Below are 21,565 nucleotides of genomic sequence, written 5' to 3'. Positions count from 1 at the left end.
CATGCCTCCGTCCACCACCTGGGACTTCTTAAAAAAACCCATGTCCCAATTTCTGAAGAAATCGCTGTTTTCTTCGCCGAAATCCAACCAAAATAGAGCAAGAACAGAGAAAAAAAAAGGTAGGATTTTGATGCGAGAATCAGAATAAATCGAGGAAAAAAAAGATGGGGTTTGATCTGGGAATCGGAACAAACCAAGAGAACAAGCTCAAAGAATCGGAGAGAGAAATGAATGAGGTAAGGGGTTTCTAGGGGTGAGAGGGGAGCTGGGGTGGGGGGTTGCAGAGGAGGTAGGGATTCTAGGTTTTTAGTTTTTTTTTTTAATAGGGTAAATTATTATAATATTTTAATGTATAAAAAATTATTTGTCATGCGGCACAAATTTGGCAGCCACGTCAACTCTTAACGGATCAATTGATGGAAAATGTAACAGATGTATTATATTGAAATAAAATAGTACTTGAGGTATGAAAGTGAAATGTTTCGAAGATGTTGTATGAGGTTGCAATAGACCTCAAACCTGAGGTGGTAAAGTGTAATTTACCCTTTAAAAAATTACAAAAATTATAAGAATGTGTACACTTAAGATTTAAAAATTAAAAGTCTTTTTACAAAAAAAAAAATTAATGGGTAAAAACTTATTCATATTTATTTTTTTATTATAGAAAGATTTTGAATTGGAAATTAATTAGGAGTTTAATAAGGGTGGTAGTAAAACTCTAAACCAACTACTAATTTTTCTTTTGAAAATTATTAAACTTACATATAAATTCATTAACACATTAATACTAAGGACTTTGATCAAAATCTGAAAACTAGCTAGTAAGGTCTCAGTCAATGAACATAATTAGTAACTAGGGATCGGATACTAATTTTTCATATATATATATATATGAACATAATTAATAACTAGAGACCGGATACTAATTTTTCCTATATATATATATATATATACACATGCATATGTATAATATATTTTTTATTATAACTAAAATATATATTTTTGTGTATATGTAAATTAAAGATAAGCACTGGTATGGTTATATATGGAATACAGACACACAAAGTCAAGATCTGCAGGCTTTATATATCTCTCCCAACGCATATACAAGAAGCCAAACTGCAGCCATGGAAATACCAACGAGGCCTTCAAAAGCATTAATGGAGAATAATAATACTCATGAGGAAAGGTCTTTTCTTGGCAAAACAGATGTGGAAGACAATACTGTGAAATCGGATGGTGATCATGAAGAGGGTACTCCCATGGAGACAACCAAGGTAAAATATTTCATTTAATTATGCACATATACATATATTTATATTTCAAATTGAAATTTAAGATGAGTTGGGCTATCACTTAAACTTGTTTTACAATAATCGACCAATACCAAAACTTGGTATTTGGTGAAATAATCATTACATTTTGAGTTAAGCGAGTTTAGTAAATATATTCTAACTGGATTGATGATGAAGTTTGGTAGTTAATATGAGATTAAGATTATTGTAGTGAAGGCCGCCAGGAGATTTATTAATTAATCTTCCAAATTTTCACTGTTTATCGATGTGCATATATATGTTTGTGACGTCTGTCTTATGATGTTTCGACTCTTTTTAGTGTTCTCATATTCCACCATGATACCACGAAATAATTCTCATAGAGTTTTATTGATTGTAATCTTCCTCAATCTCCATGAATATATCATAATTATGGGTGGGATGTTGAACCAGACTTGAAGCCTCCTCCTACTGGAAAAGATAGAGCCCTTGTCAACCACAAACAGGTAAAACTAGGGAAATAAAGGGCAAAAAACCAAGGAAAATAAGCACATGTGGATTTGAGGTTTATTGTTTTTAAGTTTGAGAGTATTTGGGTGTAATCAAGTGTAGTTTTGGTTATGTATGAAATTTTCTATAAAAGTCAACATTTATGAAATTGAATGCTAAATTTTGGCCATATATATACGATAAAATCCATAAGTAAAGGGTGAAAAACCAAGGAAATTAAGCACATGTGGATATTTTTAGAGTTACAGTAATTTCTCCTTTTTAATGGTAAAAACAAAACATCAATCTTCCTTAATATGTTCTTTAGGTATATATGTTAAGCTGATCTTAATTTTAATTTCTATTTTATTATGAAATATAACTGATCTTACATATATATGGGTGTGGCTTCAATATTATATAACACTTGGATATTTTAGCCATAGTATTCATTTTTATCGAACCACTCAATACTATGCATAATTAAAGAAAAGTTATTTAGTTAAATGTATATGTAAAAAAAAAATGGTGTCTTGAATCCGCCATTGATATTTGATGATATCTCAATCATCTATGTCATGTGATAAGATCTGACTTATCATAAGAACCTATGACTTAATTAAGATGAATCTACCACATGTGAGGATATGAAGGTAAAAGAGTCTTACATCGATAAAAGAAGAAATTTTGAAAGGTTTATATATAAGAGGTTGGGCTACTTCTTATATTGTATGATAGAACCTTCTTCATTGTATTAGAATAGGTTGACCACCTTTGCAGTCCAAAGGCCACACATACTCCACGTCATCCAATTTGTGTTATCCACGTGCTAGACTTGAAAATTCGTCACACATGTTCACCACACATGACCCATCAAGTCAATATATAGATGTAGATTCCATCTGATATCGGATCATATATCTTAATATAGTCAATGAAATGGTGTGGTCTAATATTATTTTTAAGGGTAACTTTGGATGCACTCCCTATTTATCAATGTTATTTGATTGAAACTTGGTTTTGCAGTTTTTTATGGAAGTCCCTGAAATTAATGCAATAATGCATTTCTATGTAGGTTATTATAATTTTAAATAAAATTTTGATATTTGTAGTTACTTATATTAATGAGATTTAAATAAAATTAAGATTTGTGGGACTAAAAATATTAAAAAATAAATTATACTTATATAAAAATGTATAATTTATCTTAATGACATGATTTGTCATTAAGATAAATTATATTAAATAAAATACTTATATTATTGACATTTTGCATACAAGAAATTGGTAATTTTTATACTGTACATTTTACATACAAAAAGTTGATACCTTTTATACAAAAAAGGTAATACGTTTTATATAAAAAAAAATGGGTACATTTTGTATACAAAAAAAGGTACATTTTATATTAAAAAAACAATTGGTACATTTTAGATTAAAAAAATAAATAGGTCTTACATTAGAAAACGGGTACATTTTACAAAAAAAAAAAAAAGGTACTTACAAAAATACATTTTTAAAGATAAATGGGTACATTATTAGTAAATTATTGGTGCAAATAAAAGGTTAAAAAATGAGTTCAAATAAAATTTGAAAAATATGTACACAAAAATATATTAATATATGTATACAAACTAAAACTGAAAATAAAATTGGTACGATTTAAAAAAAAAAGTTGCAAATTAAAATGGGTACAAATTAAAAAAAATATATATGATACAAAATTAAGCATAAATATATATACTAAATGTAACGTTTCTAATATTAAATGAATATATTTAGAAATAAAATTTAATTATCTTGACATTTAAAATATTTTATTATTGAAATAATTAATGAAGCTTATTAAAACCGAGGAACCTTGATGAAAAATTGAAAAGAAATAAGATTTCAATTAATGGAGTTGAAAAAAGAAGGATAAGAACCTAATTTTTCCTATTTTTAATTAACAAAGATTCCATCTGATATAGATGTACTTTAACATGTGGATGATATTAATACAATCTAATCTCTGCTTTTTGAACTCTATCCCCACAAATTTTTTAGCAAGTCCTATTTAACATATTATAACCGGTAAATGTAAATCATAATTAGTTAGTTTCCATTTTAATATTTTTTTTCACTTATAAGTGAGATATCTTATATTCGAATCTTAATAAATATTTGTATATTTTCCATTTGTGTTGCCCTAGCAGGATGAAATGCAATCAGCAAAAGCAGAAATGGTCAAGGTTAGGGAAGAAAACGAAAAGCTAAAGCTGTTATTATCCCAAATCTCGAGGGATTACCAGTATCTGCAGATGCATCTTCATGGCCTTCTTCAAAATGAAGAAGAAACTAAGAAATGTACCGATGCTAGTAGTAGCAGTACTGCTCGTGATTTTACGCATGAGCAAAATATTGAAGAAGCTGATGACCTAGTATCTCTTAGCCTTGGGAGAACCTCAAGTAGTATTGATCAGCCCAGAAAGGATGGTCGGAGCCAGTTGAGTTCTACTAATGGAAAAGATGACGACGATGATGATAAAATGCTGCATGGAGCTGGACTTGCACTGGAGTTGGGCTGCAGATCTGAACCAGCTGCTGATCAGTCAACTGATAATAGCTCTGGAGGCCCGAAGGAAGACGACCAGACTGAGATATGGCCGCCTAGTAAGACGTTGAAGACGACGAGAAGTGGAGAGGATGAGGTTTCACAGCAAACCCATTTAAAGAAAGCTAGGGTTTCTGTCAGAGCTAGATGCGATGCTCCCACGGTTAGTATATCAAAACTTAACCTTTCAACCAAGTGTTTCATGCATTTCATAAATTAACCTAGCTTGTATGCATTGAAAGTTACTGCCAGCAAAGTGTTTAATTAAACGTTCGGTAAGTAGGTATTAGGTGTTGTTAGACATAAGGTAACATCGTTGCTTAACAAATACGCAGACTTAGGTGACATGCATATTTAAAAATTAACCTGACAAATAATATAGATTCACGGTCTAACAATATAAAAATATTATGCGACTGTCATTTTATATAAATGATTCTTCATCATATTTTATTCTTGTCCTTAAGATTATGGATCAATATCTTACATATATATATATATATATATATCATATAGATGAATGATGGATGTCAATGGAGAAAATATGGACAGAAAATAGCAAAAGGAAATCCATGCCCTAGAGCGTACTACCGTTGCACAGTCTCACCGTCTTGCCCTGTGAGAAAACAGGTATATATTTCTGCTTAATTCGTTAAATTCTGCTTGCACCACTATGGTTTACTTTCTTAGTTAAGCTTGTTCAATTTTTTCAGGTGCAAAGAAATTCCAAGGACATGTCCATACTAATCACAACCTACGAAGGAAGCCACAACCACCCACTTTCAATGTCAGCCACAGCTATGGCCTCGACCACCTCCGCCGCTGCTTCCATGCTTCAGTCTCACTCATCCACCTCCCAACAAGGCCTCTTCAACTCCGCCACCGCGCCCATCTCCGCCTCCACTAATCTCCAAGGACTAAACTTCAGTGGTACTAGTACTCTCTCTCAAAATTCAAGGCTACCACAGCAACATTTCTACTTCCCCAACAGTTCAGTCTCAACCAACAATTCCCACCCAACTATCACCCTTGATCTCACCGTCCCAACTCCCTCTCATTTCGGAAGATTCCCCTTGGCCTCGGGCAGCAGCTTTTCTTCCAACCCAAGATATCCTTCAACATCTTTCAACTTCTCGTCTTCTTTAGACCACAATAACACATTGCAGTTGCAATCTCCTTGGAACAGCATCAGTCACACAGCCTCTGGATATTTCAATTATGGGAATTATGGGAATAGAATTAACCAAGTTGGATCAGCCCTAAACATCGGAAAGCAACCAATCTTTCAAGAACATAATAAATTGTACCAATCCCACGTACAAAATCAAAACGCCTCTCCTCCTCCTCCTCCCCTTCATCATCCTCAGATGTCAACCAACTCAATAGCCACAGCCACAAAGGCAATCACATTGAACCCGAACTTTCAATCGGCTTTGGCAGCTGCACTTACATCATTTCTAGGCAATGGGGGTACTAGCAGCACTACTGGGATCAGAGAAAACCATAAAAGTGGGACTATTGTAGAAAGTTCTTCTGGGCTGAAATTGAAGCCGAGTGAGTCGTTGACGTCGAATTCAATATCCCATCAAGCCAAAATGGAATAGGGTGTGCATCAAGGTACTTGAACAAATCTTTGTGATTTTTTATTCATTATCTTTCCTTGATTAGTTACAGGCATGGTGTAATGTAAATTACATAAGGTGTTATATACACAATGTAAGAACTAGTACAAATTGTAAAATTTTAGGAGACTGTTTGTTGACACTTCAAAAATGTTATCCGTATATTCCCTTGTGTATTCATAAAAAGGATGCAAGACGACATTTTCGAAGTGTCAATAACTATTCTCAAAACTTTATACAATTATAGAATTAACATCATGATTTGATAGCTTAATTTCATGCCATTTTTCTTCTATGTATTCACATCATGATTTCGGGAATTAGAAGCCCAACAGGTATTCAGTGTAAGGATATAGATAGTGGCTAGGATTATGCCATGTGTCAAAACAAGACTGAATGTTTAGTTAGTCAGTTAGAAAGGTAGTTTGTTATATAAATAGATCATTGTAATGACTTAGATGTTAAGAAAAGATTAATACAACAATTGCAGCTTCTCTCTCTAAACCTTTCTTTCTCTCTCTCTCTAGTTCTTGAATTCTTATTTGTTCATTCGTTCTTCCTCTGTTTACGTTAACATGGTATCAAGAGCCAATGATGCTCGCGCTGTAATCTTCGATCCTCTGGATGCTTCCGCTCATCTTCTTTGTCTGTAATTCTTCCGCTCATCTTCTTTGTCTGTAATTCTGGTATTCTTCATCTACAACTCTGGTATTCTCAGTCTGCAAATTCTAGGGTTTCTGTTCCTGTTGGTTTTCTTGTGCACACCAGGTGTTTGTCATTTTTCCTCTATTATAAATTGTGTTCTTTTGCTCTTGCAACTATGGTGAGTGCATCACAATTACAAATTTTACAGTCTCCAATCACTGGTCTTATCTCTACGATCTCTACGTCTGTAAATGTGAAGCTTGATGATTCGAATTACTTGAATTGGCAATTTCAAATGCAACTGTTGCTTGAAGGTCATGGCATCTTGGCTTTTGTTGATAGTTCACATGTGTGTCCCCCTCGATATGTTACTGGTTCTGCTAATTCTGATGGTTCTGGTGATGGTTCAGCTCTAATCGAGAATGAACACTATATTGTTTGGAAGATGCACGATCGTGCTCTTATGCAGTTGATCACTGCTACTTTGTCTCCTGTAGCGATTTCATGTGCCATTGGTAGTACCAGTGCTTGTGATCTGTGGACTCGGTTGAAGGAACATTTTTCGGTGGTATCGCGTACTAGTATATTTCAACTTAAGTCGAATTTTCAGACTATTCGAAAGGGTTCAGATTCGGTGTCTCAATATTTGCAGCGTATTAAGGAAGCTTGGGATTATTTGTCAGCCGCTGGGGTTGCTTTTGCCAATGAGGATATTGTTATACTTGCTCTTAATGGCTTACCTCCTGAGTATAATACCTTACGCAGTGTTATTCGGGGTCGTGAGAATGTTATTTCTCTCAAGGAGTTTAGGGTACAATTGCTTGCTGAGGAGCTGATTGTTGACAGCAATGTGCACTCATCGATTCTCACTGCCATGATGGTTACTAATTCTGGTTCTAAGTCCTCTACCACTCCTCCTCGTTCTGGGGGTTCTGGTCTTGGTTTCTCGGGCCACAATAGTGGTTTTAATAGTGGTTATTCTGGTTCTTCAGGAGGCTCTCGACCTTTTATTAACAAGAAGGGCAAAGGAAAATTTTATCAAGGGAATAGGTATCCTCATCCTAATTCTCGACAGCAGTTTTCCACGAATTTTCCTAATTCGAATCCTGGTGTTCTTGGTCCTTCACCATCACAGTATTTTAGTCCTCATACCACACCACAGGTTTCTTGTCAACTGTGTAATACATTTGGTCACACGGCTCCATTCTGCAACTCCAAACCAATGGATAGGCAAGGTTGTCACATCTGTGGTAAAGCAAATCACACTACCTGGTATTGCTTCTTCAATGACAAAGGTCCTAACTTTGGTGGTCCCCATCATTCTACAGCACCTATGACTGCGTATCCTTCTTCTGCTCCTCCCTTTGGTGCTCCACCTCAGTCTCATATGCAAGCTATGCACACAGTTACTTCTCAATCATCTCCAGCCTCTACATCCTCTCATCAACCACAGATTTGGATCACTGATTCAGGTGCTACAAATCATATGACCGCTGACCTCAGTAACTTGTCATTGGCTTCTCCTTATCCCACACATGAGACTGTCCAAACTGCGAATGGTGAAGGTTTGCAAATATCTCATATTGGTAGCTCCATTATTCAAACACCTATGCATCCTCTTAAACTCCATTATGTTCTCTATGTGCCTAGACTTTCCAGCAACTTGTTATCAGTTCACAAAATTTGTCTTGATAACAATTGTTGGTTAATTTTTTATGCTTATTCTTTCTGGATTCAGGACAAGGTCACATGGAGGATATTATACAAAGGCCCTTGCAGTAATGGACTCTATCCCATTTGTTCACCCCTACGTCCTCACACATTTCATCGTCCAGGTCCTTCTCCCGTTTCTGAATTTCTTGGTCAGACTGTCAGTTCTCATCTCTGGCATAGTAGGTTAGGTCATCCTACTAATAACATAGCCAAAATAATGCTCCATAAGTCTTCCATTTCTTGTACAAAGGATGATGTCCCATTGCTGTGTCATGGTTGCTTAGAAGGCAAGTTTACTAAACTGCCTTTTCAGTCTAGTGCTCATAAGTCTGTCATTCCTTTTGAAACTGTACACAGTGACCTTTGGGGTCCTTCTCCATGTACTTCCATTGATGGCTATAAATACTATGTGACTCTTATTGATAAATGCACTCGTTATTGTTGGTTATTTCCCCTTGTCTACAAGTCAGATTTTTTTGACACATTTGTTGGGTTTTACTCTTTTGTACAAACACAATTCTCAGCATCTATTAAAACATTACAAACTGATGGTGGTGGGGAATATTCCAGTGTTAAACTTCAATCTTTTCTTCATAGTAAAGGTATTACACATCATAAGTCGTGCCCATATACTCCAGAACAAAACGGTTTGGCTGAGAGGAAACACAGGCACATTATTGAGACCACTGTCACACTCCTACAATCTGCAAAATTGCCTTCTCATTTCTGGTCATTTGCCTGTCATGTTGTTGTGTACCTTATAAATCGTATGCCTACTCCTATCTTGAAGAATTGTTCACCTTTTGAGGCTCTCTTTGGAACCCCTCCTATCTTAAATCATCTTCGAGTTTTTGGTTGTTCTTGCTTTCCATTATTGAGACCTTACAACAAAACCAAGTTCCAACCTAAAACCACAGAATGTATTTTTCTTGGGTATGCCTCAAAGTACAAGGGTTTTATATGTTGTGATGTCTTAACAGGTAGAGTTTATATCTCTCGACATGTTGTCTTTAATGAGTCTAGATTCCCATATCCTCATTTGTCTATGAAACCTCTATCTCCATCTGTTCAAGTACCTTTCCCTCAGCCTTTCCCTTTACATCCTGTTCTTGATCTGAATAACACCTTAGTTCAGCCTCCAGTTACACTCTCACCCTCATCATCTCTGTCCTTGAATGATGATGTTTCTTCATCCTCAATTCCCCTGTCTTCTTCACCCAATCCTTCTTCTTCTGCTTCAGTATCATTACCTAGCACACTGTCATCACCAGAGAATGTTGCTTCTCCGTCCATTACTGCACCTGCTCGGTCTTCCCCTTTACTCCCTGTGGATCCTTTGTTCAATTCTGATCACCTTCAAGTGGTTTTGCCTATAGCACCGCTTAATCTCCATCCTATGCAAACACGAAGTAATGATGGTATCATAAAAAAGAAGGTGTTGCTCAGTCACCTCCATGATTCTAGTCCGGTTGATTTAGCTCAAGTGGAACCTGCTACGTATAAGTCTGCTTTGAAAACCCCAGTTTGGTTGAATGCTATGACAGAAGAGTTGGCTGCCCTTCACAATCAACACACATGGAGTCTAGTTACTTTGCCACCTAAAAAGAATCTGGTGGGTTGCAAATGGGTGTTTAAGCTCAAAACGAACTTCGATGGTTCTATTGCTCGACATAAGGCCCGCTTGGTTGCCAAAGGGTTTAATCAAGAGCCTGGCTTGGATTATGGGGAAACTTTCAGTCCAGTGGTCAAGCCAACCACTGTGCGTCTTGTTCTAGCTTTGGCAGCCCAATTTAATTGGTCCCTGCGGCAGTTGGACGTGAAGAATGCCTTCCTCCATGGAGTGTTGAATGAAGAGGTTTACATGGCTCAACCTCCTGGTTTTGAAGATCATTCTCATCCTGAGCTCGTGTGCAGACTTCATAAGTCCCTATATGGTTTAAAATAGGCTCCTCGAGCCTGGAATGAGAGGTTCACAAGGTTTCTTCCCTCTTTGGGATTTCAGTCTACATATTCTGATTCTTCCTTGTTTGTTAAGTTTGTTGGAAGTGATATTGTCCTCCTCTTACTTTATGTGGATGACATTATTATCTCTGGGAGTTCTTCTTTGGCTATTCAGCAGGTTATTCAATCCTTGACAACTGAATTTGACATCAAGGACTTGGGAGAGTTGCATTACTTTCTGGGGATTCAGGTTACCAAAACTGCTCAAGGCTTATTCTTGTCCCAATCCAAGTATATCCAAGATTTACTGGCCAAGGTTGACATGCTGGATTGCAAAGCCTGTGACACTCCCTGTCTTCCTTATAATCGTCTATTAAAGGATGATGGTCTTCCATACAACAATCCCACAGCGTATAGGAGTATTGTTGGAGCGTTACAGTATCTCACTTTCACTCGGCCTGACATTACTTTCTCAGTTCATCAAGTCTGCCAATTTATGCAGTCTCCAATGATGTCCCATTTCATAGCAGTGAAACGTATTTTGCGTTATCTCAAGGGTACTCTATTGGTTGGTCTCTCTTATACTCGGGGTGATTTTTCATTAAAGGCTTTTAGTGATGCAGACTGGGCAGGAGATCCTAATGATCGCCGATCAACTACTGGTATGGTTGTCTTTTTGGGGAATAATCCTATTTCATGGTCCTCCAAGAAGCAAAACACGGTTTCCAGGTCCTCTACAGAGGCTGAGTATAGGGCTATGTCCACTACAACTGCTGAGCTTGACTGGATTCAGCAACTGTTAAAATTCCTGCATATTCCACTCTGTGATGCTCCTGTGCTTTTCTGTGATAATCTTTCTGCCATTGCATTGTCGTTCAATCTTGTTCAGCATCAACGGACCAAGCATATTGAGATTGATGTGCACTTTGTTCGTGAACGCATTGCTAAGAAGACACTCTTGGTTCAGTTTGTTTCTTCTCGGGAACAATTTGCTGATATACTCACTAAAGGCCTCATTGCTCCTCTGTTTCGGTCTCACTGCTTCAACCTCATGCTTGGTTCCTCCAAGGCATTAGTTTGCGGGGGCATGTAAGGATATAGATAGTGGCTAGGATTATGCCATGTGTCAAAACAAGACTGAATGTTTAGTTAGTCAGTTAGAAAGGTAGTTTGTTATATAAATAGATCATTGTAATGACTTAGATGTTAAGAAAAGATTAATACAACAATTGCAGCTTCTCTCTCTAAACCTTTCTTTCTCTCTCTCTCTCTAGTTCTTGAATTCTTATTTGTTCATTCGTTCTTCCTCTGTTTACGTTAACATTCAGTGCCTACACTTGGCAAAGCTCGCTTCATGCATGCAGGGGCATCACTTGCTGATGGAGGTCCAAGCAGATGCATCGATTGCTGATGCAGTACAGGCTCTGTCTAACCACCACATTTTGTCAGCTCCCGTGAGAAGCCCGGAAGCAGATACAAGTGCAGACTGGAGGGGGAGGTAACTGGGAATTGTAGAATACTCTGCCGCTCTTCGTTGCATCTGGGCAGGTTATTAGCACCAATGGTGATGATCCGGTACTGGAAGCGTTCAACTCGGATTTTAACCGTTAGATTTTTTTAGAGAAAATTTAGTAAAACGTCAATAAAAACTAATGAACTATAAATCAATGGTCAATTTTTATTTTGAACTTAATCAATGAAATATTTTTGTTAATTAGACATAGGTCAATGAGGAATGTTACATGGGTTTCTAGCCCATATAAATAGTTATAAAATTACTTTTTTGCCCCAAATTAAATCATATAAAGGTTTATGATCATCTCTCCCAAAAATCCTCTCTTTTCTGTACGTGAACTCTCTCTCTCTCTCCAAAAAAAAAAAAAAAAAACAGGGTCAGGAAATGAACACATTTTCAATTTGGGTCTTGTTTTTGGAACGTGCAAGTTGATTTTTTGGGTTTTTTGTTGGGTTAGAGGTTTGGGATGGAGAATGAAAGACAAATTGGCTTTCGGCATGTTTTAATTGAAGCCCAAATCAGATACTGTATAAAAAACAGAACCAGAAAACGGACACTGCATTACGGTGTTTGAATCAAAATGTCAGAAAAAACAAATAGAGTCAGGAAATGAATACTGCATTGTAGTGTCTGAATCCAAATGTAAAAAATAAAAAAACCTAGAAATAGCCATTGCATTGCAGTGTGTTTGAATCCAAATATAAAAACTGAACCAAGAAACGAACACTGCATTGTAGTGACTGAATCCAAATGTAAAAATCAAGAGTCGCACGATGAGTGATGGCAAAAAAAGAACTAGGAAATGGACACTACAACGCAGCGTCTGAATCCAAATGTGAAAAACAGAATCAGGAAACTAAATTTGTATTGATCTATTCCAAAATATAAAAATATGAGAAACAATGTGTCAATTCAAGTGGGTGACAGTTGTAGTGACAGATTTTGTAATTATTATTTATTTTAAATGTATTTAAGTATCATAATACATAATTGACCTACTTATAATTAACATAAATATTGTTAATCTATTGTCAATATTATAACTTGTTATTGATTTTATACAAAATTACCATTTTTTTAATACTCCAAAGTATCGGATTTAACCGTTAAATTCTGATCGTTATACTTTTAAACAAAACGGTTGAAATACTTTGGAGCATCCAAGAAAGTCTTTTTTGTATATCCAGGGCCAGGCCTAATTGAAGGCTTACCAACTCATGCCATGAGAAGTGGCGAGTCATAAATGCACGGAGAAATTATTAAGTAGTACTGTACTTCCACATTATTTGTGGTACTCCCATTTAAAATTTAAAATTTGACATGTGTATTATTTTATCGGACATAATTTATTCTAGAAAATTTAAAATATGGTAAATTTCAGTTTATCATTTTTAAATTTCATGATTTTTAACATTTAGTATATGAAATTTTTTTCGTTTCAAAGTCATACTTGTTAGTTTTGGAACAGTCTTATACATCTGTTCCGTCTGTTCCGTTAGTCTGACTGTTAAGTTTCTTGTTAACTGATGACGTACCGCCTATGTGGACAATGATTAAACGTCACATGTCATTAAGAGTTCTCGTAGAAATTAAAATTTCAAAAAAAATTCAAAAAAAAAAAACCACCCACCTTTTTCCAACTTGTATGCTCATTAAGTGATCGACCCGAGGGCGCAGAGAGAGAAGACGACGGCGAAGAGGGAGAAAGCAAAGGCGATGAGAAGGGTTTTGGCGGGGATGATAGGTTGGAGCTGATGGGGGTCGAAAGATGAGATTTCGAGGAATATCTTGGAGTTGTCTGGGACTCGATCGGCAAGGAGGTTCTGGATTGTGGGGTAAACGGTGGAGGAAAAGGTGAGAGGGAGGAGGAAGAGGACTGAGAGGGCTAGGAAGTGGCAGGAGTGGGCGTTGACCATGCTCTTAGATTCGTTGAGGACTGTGCAAATGGTTAAAGGCGGAGATGGAGTTACCATGGTTGATCCGAAACGAAGAAGTTTGAAGGTTTTGGAATTGCGGGTGGAAGGAAGCCAATGATGAAGAAGATTATAATTTAGAGGAATTGGGTGTCGGGGACTGAGACGGGCCTGGCTCTATTTTCTTGGGCTGATCTTCGTCGGGCCGCCGTTACTATGGCTACCAGGTCAAACAAATTGGGTTGGTCTTCGTCTGCCACAATTGAACAAATCCTCTCACCTGAATAATCTCATCAAGCAAAGAAACATGAGCAAACGGGTCGCGCTTCTTCGACAACACCCTCTGCAAGTGCCACACCGCAACCATTATCGAATGCAGCTGATCCATACAACTCCCCATCCTCTGCCAAATCGCCTCCCTCGCCTTTCCACCATCGCCAATCTGCGGCGTGCCCCCGCCTCCTTTAATCCCACCCGACCTAAACCTGCTTCCTCCCAACCCTGAAATTGCTTTCATATCCAATGCTGCACTCACACTCTTCATCCTCATACCCTTATACTTGTTAATCAGTTGATCTATAGCTTGTCTCAGCTTCCCCAAATTGTAATACACCTGCAGCCCAGTCCCCACCTCGGCTTGGTTCAAACCCTTCATCCCTCTCTCCAATACCTTCATTGCCTCCGTACGCAACTTGTCTCCGGTCTCTTTAGTTGAACAAACAAGAATAACAAAATAATAAGAATATTATTAAACTAATTAAGAATGTCGAAACGGCTACAAAATTTTAAGATACTACATTGTAAATAACTTGATTCTCAAACTAAATTATTGATTCTCAAACTAAATTACAAGCTCTATTTATAGAGTAATAAACCTAAGAAACCCTAATGCGTAAATGCCAAAAATACCCTACTACAAAATCAAATCAAATCTCTAATTAATTTTCTAAATAAACTTAGTAATTTTAACACCCGTCAAACTCATGACAGTATATATCATGAGGTTGCCAACAAGCAGATGTGGATGCAAGTTCCGTTAGTCACGACAAAGCAACCTCTGTTAGACGCAAAGATTCCTCATATTGCGGGTGGCAGCGGTGCGAGACAGATGTAGCAGTGGTGTGGTGGATGGCAGGAACAAGAACGATGGTGGATGGCAGGAACAAGAACATTGAATGGCAAGACGAGGTGGTAGGCCAGGTAGGTGGGCCGGATCCCGGTGTGGCGTGGCTCTGGTGGTTCAATGCAACAAAGCTTCAGTTTTTTTTTTTTTTTTTTTCAAACTGCAAAACCCTAACCTAGGGCACAACGAAAAACAAATCACAACGAAGAAGATGACAAGACAAACAAATTAGCTACCAAGTTAACATATTTAACTCTGATGATCAAACCTGCTCTGATACCAAGTTGAATATCAGAGTGCGAAACGAATAAGACTAACAAAATAATAAGAACATTATTAAACTAACCGCCGAGAATGCCGAAACGGCAACAAAACCTTAAGAAACTACATTGTGAATAACTTGATTCTCAAACTAAATTACAAGCTCTATTTATAAAGTAATAAACTTAAGAAACCATAATGCGTAAATGCCAAAAATAACCTACTACAAAATCAAATCAAATCTCTAATTAATTTCCTGAATAAACCTAATAAATTCCAACATCTTTGACCCACTCGAGTTCGAAATCGACCACATCAATGCCGGCGAGGTCGTATTTGTTGTAGAGAGCTAAGATCTCGCAATGGAGCTGAGCGGCCTTGGTGAGATTGAGGCACTCGGGGTCGTTGGAGGTGAGGGATCGGAGCTTACTGGAGAGGTGGAGGGCTCTGATGGAATGGTGGAGAAGATTGGAGAAGGCATGGAGATTTTGGAGCTGGATGGTAAGGGTGCGGATGGAGGTGAGGGGGTCGGAAAGCTCGGATCAGGTGTCGTGAACTAAGGACTGAAGGGCGGCAATGGAGGATCGGATGGTGGAGAAGGCGTGATTGGCTTGGTGGAGGGAAGAGAGCTGGGCGATGAGGTTGGAGTGGCGGGAGAGGACCTCGGAGCGGAGAGAATGGAGGCTATGGGTTGTAGAGGAAAGAAGGGAGGGAGGGGGTTGGGGAAGGTAGAAGACGGGTGGGTTTTTTATTTTTATTTCCACAAAAGAAGGGAGGGAGGGGGTTGGGGGAGGTAGAAGACGGGTGGGTTTTTTATTCTTATTTCCACGTGGCATCCAATCATTGTCCACACGGGTGCCACGTCATCAGTTAACGGAAAATTTAATAGCTAGACTAACAGATGTATGAGACTGTCTCAAAATTAACACTTTAGGTATAATTCTGAGATGAAAAAAACTTCATGTACCAAATATTGAAATCCACGAAACTTGAAGGTAATAAATTGAGATTTATCCTTTAAAATAAATTAAATACTTGAAAGAAAAAAAAGCAAAAAAAAAAAACTAGCAATCCCACCCTCCATCCCTGACAAGTCTCCTTCCCAGTCCTCTGCCTCCATGCCATGGCTGTGATGTGGATTAATCATGTTGAAAAAGGAAAAATAATGAAAAATGCTTAAAAACTTTAAGTTTTAACGATAATGACAAAATGAATGGTAAAATGAATAGTACTAGGATTGACTTTTTAGTGTAAAAATGTGGTTTTCCGTTAAAGTTCCCTATTAAAAACCTACTGAAGTGTTTTGTGGATTAATCATATTGGTGTACTAATTTGAAAACCCAATGAATATAACAACGAATTTGAAATCCCAATCCAATAATTATCTTGGTGCTGTCGTTTCCGCAATTTCTGAGTACCTTTGGTGGCAGCGATGTTAGTAGAACGACGTCTCTTACAGATTTGTGATTACCTTTCAGTGGGTTAGGAAAACACTTAATTGGGTGAATTTACTGGCTTTACGTAGTTTATGAAGAATCGGCAAGAGAAGAAGTTCATGTGTTCATGATATTGGATCAACCCTAAACTCTCTTAAGAGTTAGTCTTAGATAAATTATAAGTCCAACCGTGATAAAATAGTACACTATGTCAAATTTTAAATGGAAGTACCACAGATGACGTGGCAGTACAGTACTACCTAATAATTTCTCAATGCAACGAGAAAACATTTCGGGTGATGACACGTGTCAAATATATAGTTCATGCATGCAGAGGTTACTTTTTCTCGGAAGAGAGAATCCTCAAAGTTTCCAAAGAAGAGAGCCCAACAGCAGTTTCTAAATCCACTGGGAAACAAATCTTGTACAAAACAAATTAATCCTGGTTAATTTCGAACTAGATTATCAGAATCCTCGTATTTTGAATCTAAGACTTCGTGTGAAGACATCGAATTAAGATTTCGATTTCTGTCTCCAGCGTAAATATGGCAGAAGCACAGGAGGTGAAAGAAAGATGCAAACTTTCAAGCTACGATGCCTACTTCGAAACCATCCAATCCAGGAAGAAATTACCTCGTGCCCTGCAGGGGGTTTTAACAAATGCATTTGCGAAAATTCCGGTTTCATCTTTCCCGGCTGTACCTGGAGGCAAAGGTGACGCACATTACTGTTTAATCCACGATATCAGTGTTTATGGTTTGGATATGAATTGAATGAGATAAATGGTTAGCCAAAAACAGTGCCTTCTTACATTTTGATTTGCAGTAATAGAGATTCCGGCAGACACGTCCGTCGGCGACGCGGTTAAGATTCTGTCCGAAAACAACATTTTGTCAGCTCCTGTGAAAACCCCAGAAGCAGGCGCAAGTTCTGATTGGAGAGACAGGTACCTAGGACTCATAGACTACTCTGCCATTATTCTTTGGGTGTTGGAGAGTGCAGAGCTAGCTGCAGTTGCTATATCAGCTACTTCAGCAACCGCTGCTGGAATCGGTGCGGGGCCCCGGGGGGGGGAGGGGGGCGTTGGGGCTCTAGCATTGGGTGTGACCGGTCCTGCGCAGTTGCAGGGCTAACTGATGCTGCTGTTGGAGCTGCAATGGCTGGTGGCGCGGCTGCAGAGAAAGGAATAGCCAAAGATGCTCCCACAGCTGCTGATGAATTAGGCCAAGACTTTTACAACGTTATACTGAAAGATGAACCCTTTCAAGTCAACCATAGTAAGCAATCTCTACGAAGAACATCCTGTGTAGTAGTATTGGTTGCCTTTGAGTTATCTGACTGAATTACTCGAATGTGATATGTGCGTGTATGTTTCAGGTGAGGTCAATACTTAAATCCTTCCGCTGGGCGCCTTTCATTCCAGTTGCAACAGATAGTTCAATGTTGACCGTTATGCTACTACTTTCAAAATATAGGCTGAGGAATGTACCAGTAATAGAACCAGGCCAACCCACCATTAAGAACTACATTACTCAGTCAGGACTTGTTCAGGGTCTTGAGAGATGCAGAGGAAGGGACTGGTTTGACTGCATTGCGGCAAAGCCTATCTCCAATTTTGGACTTCCTTTCATGTCCTCTGATGAGGTAAGGTTGCCTGGTTACCAAAACAATATTTTTAATGGCTAGTGATTTTGGAGTCTCAATATCATTGTTCCTTTGTTTCTTGGCCAGGTTATTAGCATCACGAGCAATGATCTAATACTTGAAGCTTTCAAGAGGACAAGAGATAACAAAATTGGTGGTCTTCCTGTTGTAGAGGGGCCCAAGAAAAACATAGTCGGTAATGTAAGCATCAGAGATATTAGATACTTGCTACTCAAACTTTGAACCTTTTACCCCGCACAATTTCTGTAGAAATTACATTGTGCTCTTGGTCCTCACGACTCAACTCCAGGGTTGAACATTCACCATCGGATACTCCACCATTTACTTCACACAGATTGTAGGAAGGATCTAAAATACCTTCTTATGAAACTGAACTCATCCAGTTGTGAATTTGAACTAATCTTCTTACACTGATTTCTGTCAAAGAAAAAAACCGGTGCTTGCTTTGATCACTTGACAGACGCAAATCATTCTTGATGGGGCGCTTAATTTGTGTGACATTTTCTTTCAGGAAGCTCACTGTTAGGGACTTCATGAGCACCACCACCACGACCAGTGAAATTGGAAAAGTCATGCGACCAATTACATGCAAACTGGAATCAACTCTTGGTAATCTGTTGAAAGTTTTGCTTCCAAGTCCATTCATAGGATCCATGTAGTAGCTGGGGAGGAAGGCGAGGTTGTTGGTGTCATTACACTCAGAGATGTAATCTCTTGCTTCATTTATGAACCACCAAACCACTTTGATAACTACATGGGGTTTGCGGTGAAGGAGATGTTGAATCAGTGAGATGTCTGTTTGAGGAAACTTATATGGAGATGCAGGGATAGTCTCAAAATTTTGGCTTGGGACTAAAAAACTGTAGACATTGAATTACGGTAGTTTGTTTCGTGTATCTACTTTTCATGCAGTCTTAATAAACTAAAGCCAGGGAGCTTTCTTCGTGTTTTATCATTCACCAATCCTCTAATCTTTTCTGCATCCTCCCACCTTCCAAGTGCAGCATATATCTTCGAAAGGATCACGAAAGGTACCGGGTCCACTGGCTCTAATTCTGAAAGTTTTACAGCCACTTCTTTCCCCAGTTCTGAATCCAAATGGCATTCACAGGCACCTAGCAAAGAAGCGAAAACTGCTCCAGAAGGCTCTGGTAATTCTTGTATTAGTTCTCGGGCTTCATCCAACCTGCCAGTTCGACCCAGAAGATCAACCATGCAACCAAAATGCTCTTGATTTGGTTTTAGACCAAAATCTTTGTTCATCATCCTAAAAACTTGCCATCCCTTGTCCACCAAACCAGTGTGACTGCACATAGATAGAAGACTCGTGAAAGTTGCAGCATTTGGTAGTACTTTTTCTTCCAACATCTGCTCAAAGATTCCGAATGCAGATTCACTCCCACCGTTTCTTCCATACCCTGATATGATTGCATTCCAAAATGCTGGATCATTGGGTTTTATTCGAAACCCATCAAAAATTCTTCTTGCGCAAGTAGACTGCCCACATTTCATGTACATGTCAATAAGAGCAGTTGAAATGAATAGATCATTGCTAATAGAGGTCCTAACTGCGTGCCCATGAACTTCTTTTCCACATTGCAGAGCAGATAAATCTGCACATGCTGGTAGAAGACTTGTGATAGATTTTAAACTGGGGACTGCACCAGCTGATTGCATTCTCTTAAAATATTTGAAAGCTTCAATCCCCTTCCCTAGTTGTGAAAACCCACTGATCATTGAATTCCAAGTAACTGAATCGGGTTCAAATCCTTCAATTTCTAGCTGTTCAAATAGCTCAACGGCATTCTCAGTTTGCGCATTCAACATCATTCCGGCGATCATGGCATTCCATGTAAACAAGTTCCTTTTTTCATCTAGTTCTTTGAAAATAGCATAAGCCAGCTGCCAACAACCACACTTGGAATACATGTCCACAAGTGCTGTTCCAATCATAACATCAAGCCCCATCTCAATTTTAACAACCAAAGCGTGAACCTGCTTGCCAAATTGGAGATACGAAAGACTAGCACAGGTAGAAACAACGGAAATCAACGTAACTGAATTGGGATTTTCACCTGTACATGCTCTCATTTGCTTAAACACATCCAACGCCACATGAGGAACGCCATTCTGCAAGAGCCCTGAAACAAAAGCATTATAGCTCACAACATTCTTTATTGCCATTTCCTCAAACACCTTCTCAGCCAAAACCAACTTTCCGCAGTTCGAATACATCGTCAGAAACGACGTCCCAACATAAACATCGCTGTCAACGCCCAGCTTCACCGCCAAGCAATGCATTTCCATGCCTTGTTCTGCACTCCCACATGCCGATATCATACTAGCTATCGTAACTGAATTGGGCTTGAACCCTCCAACCCCCACGTTCTTAAACAACCGCAGAGCCTCTCTACAGTACCCATTTCGCAAAAACCCGGTGATCACCGCGTTCAACGAAGCCAAGTTCCGTTCAGGCATTTCCTCAAACACCTTGAGTGCGTCTTCCATAAAACGAAGTTTCATATACACATCAGTCAGAGCAGTGGCGGAGTAAACATCGGCCGAAAACCCGGTTTTGACGAGATGGGTATGTAGAATTTGTGCCTGCAGAGCTGATCGGAGCTTCCCGCAGGCTTTGAAAAGAGGCGGGAACGTGAATTCGTGAGGACGCAGAGAAGCAGAGTGGCGCTGCGCGTGTAAGCAGAGGGCTTCTCTGTACGACCCACTCGCGACTAGCTTAGCAATTTCGTGCCTCATTGGTTGGATTCAAAAATGGGCGGCGCCGCTAGATTCACCTGCCTTCGTTTTTATTTTGGGAAATTGGGCTGAGAAATGGGCTTTAAAGTTTCCCTCGGCCCATTTTGGGGAAAAGGATCTTCGCCGTATCATTTTCATGTGGATCCTAGGCATCTCGTGATCTTGATCATTCATCGTACAATGTACAATAAGAAATTATTTTAAAATTTAAAATTAAATATAAATAATATCTAATAAAAACCCATCGCATAATATACGATAAACAATCACGATCACGAAATTTCTAGAATCCCAAGAAAATGATCCGACGAAGATCCTTTTCCCATTTTGGGTCGGCCGACAAGCATAGCACGTGGGGACAGAGAATCAAAGATTTGATGTGCAATTGGTACGTACTCATTGGGCATATACAATAAAGAATAGAATGCATGATGATGGCATATTGAAGGTTTATGGGTATGGCTTTGGCATGTACACATGCCACATGGCAACATGACTTGGTATGGTGGGGAGATTCGGTTAGGCGGTCTGATCACGTGGTCTGTTAATCACTTTATGTCAACATGCATGTCGATGCATTACTAACTATTGACACGTTGTCCATACTTGACATCGTC

The 21,565-nt window shown here is 38.5% G+C and overlaps 2 protein-coding genes and 1 pseudogene across 13 annotated transcripts; 2 read left to right on the top strand and 1 right to left on the bottom strand.

Annotated features, from left to right (window-relative positions):
* The first annotated feature begins 1,084 nt into the window (after positions 1 to 1,084).
* LOC126608662 (WRKY transcription factor 72A-like) lies at positions 1,085 to 12,772 on the top strand. 8 transcript variants are annotated; one of them, XM_050276630.1, is made up of 7 exons: positions 1,130 to 1,277; positions 1,728 to 1,780; positions 3,959 to 4,519; positions 4,873 to 4,986; positions 5,070 to 5,973; positions 6,303 to 6,323; positions 11,608 to 12,763. In XM_050276630.1, exons 3-5 carry the CDS (start codon positions 3,965 to 3,967, stop codon positions 5,958 to 5,960), a joined length of 1,560 nt encoding a protein of 519 aa, XP_050132587.1. In that variant the 5' UTR covers positions 1,130 to 1,277; positions 1,728 to 1,780; positions 3,959 to 3,964; the 3' UTR covers positions 5,961 to 5,973; positions 6,303 to 6,323; positions 11,608 to 12,763. The 8 variants fall into 8 exon arrangements, with proteins under 8 accessions (XP_050132585.1, XP_050132583.1, XP_050132582.1 ...); XM_050276628.1 differs by lacking the exon at positions 1,728 to 1,780 and having other exon boundaries at positions 1,085 to 1,277; positions 3,956 to 4,519; positions 4,909 to 4,986; positions 11,608 to 12,772; XM_050276626.1 differs by lacking the exon at positions 1,728 to 1,780 and having other exon boundaries at positions 1,087 to 1,277; positions 3,956 to 4,519; positions 6,306 to 6,323; positions 11,608 to 12,770.
* Positions 12,773 to 14,504: 1,732 nt separating this feature from the next.
* Positions 14,505 to 20,981, bottom strand: LOC126608660 (pentatricopeptide repeat-containing protein At2g02750). 5 transcript variants are annotated; one of them, XM_050276620.1, is made up of 3 exons: positions 17,338 to 20,981; positions 17,160 to 17,228; positions 14,505 to 15,004 (listed from the first exon to the last, which is right to left on the bottom strand). In XM_050276620.1, the coding sequence occupies exon 1, from the start codon at positions 20,946 to 20,948 to the stop codon at positions 19,089 to 19,091; it is 1,860 nt and encodes a 619-aa protein (XP_050132577.1). In that variant the 5' UTR covers positions 20,949 to 20,981; the 3' UTR covers positions 14,505 to 15,004; positions 17,160 to 17,228; positions 17,338 to 19,088. The 5 variants fall into 5 exon arrangements, with proteins under 5 accessions (XP_050132577.1, XP_050132579.1, XP_050132578.1 ...); XM_050276622.1 differs by having other exon boundaries at positions 14,505 to 14,999; XM_050276621.1 differs by having other exon boundaries at positions 14,505 to 14,938.
* LOC126607820 (SNF1-related protein kinase regulatory subunit gamma-1-like) lies at positions 15,453 to 18,981 on the top strand (annotated as a pseudogene).
* Positions 20,982 to 21,565: the final 584 nt, after the last annotated feature.

This window comes from Malus sylvestris, chromosome 16 (genome assembly GCF_916048215.2).
Source record: "Malus sylvestris chromosome 16, drMalSylv7.2, whole genome shotgun sequence".
Lineage (NCBI taxonomy): Eukaryota > Viridiplantae > Streptophyta > Magnoliopsida > Rosales > Rosaceae > Malus > Malus sylvestris.
The sequence above is the reverse complement of the archived record's forward strand: the minus strand, read 5'-3'. Positions and strand labels throughout refer to the sequence as shown.

Coding starts and splice junctions, on each gene's coding strand:
- LOC126608662 (XM_050276626.1), top strand. CDS start 1,128: ATGGAAATACCAACGAGGCCTTCAAAAGCATTAATGGAGAATAATAAT. Junction 1,278..3,955: donor CTCCCATGGAGACAACCAAG/GTAAAATATTTC, acceptor GTGTTGCCCTAG/CAGGATGAAATGCAATCAGC. Junction 4,520..4,872: donor CTAGATGCGATGCTCCCACG/GTTAGTATATCA, acceptor TATATCATATAG/ATGAATGATGGATGTCAATG.
- LOC126608660 (XM_050276620.1), bottom strand. CDS start 20,948: ATGAGGCACGAAATTGCTAAGCTAGTCGCGAGTGGGTCGTACAGAGAA.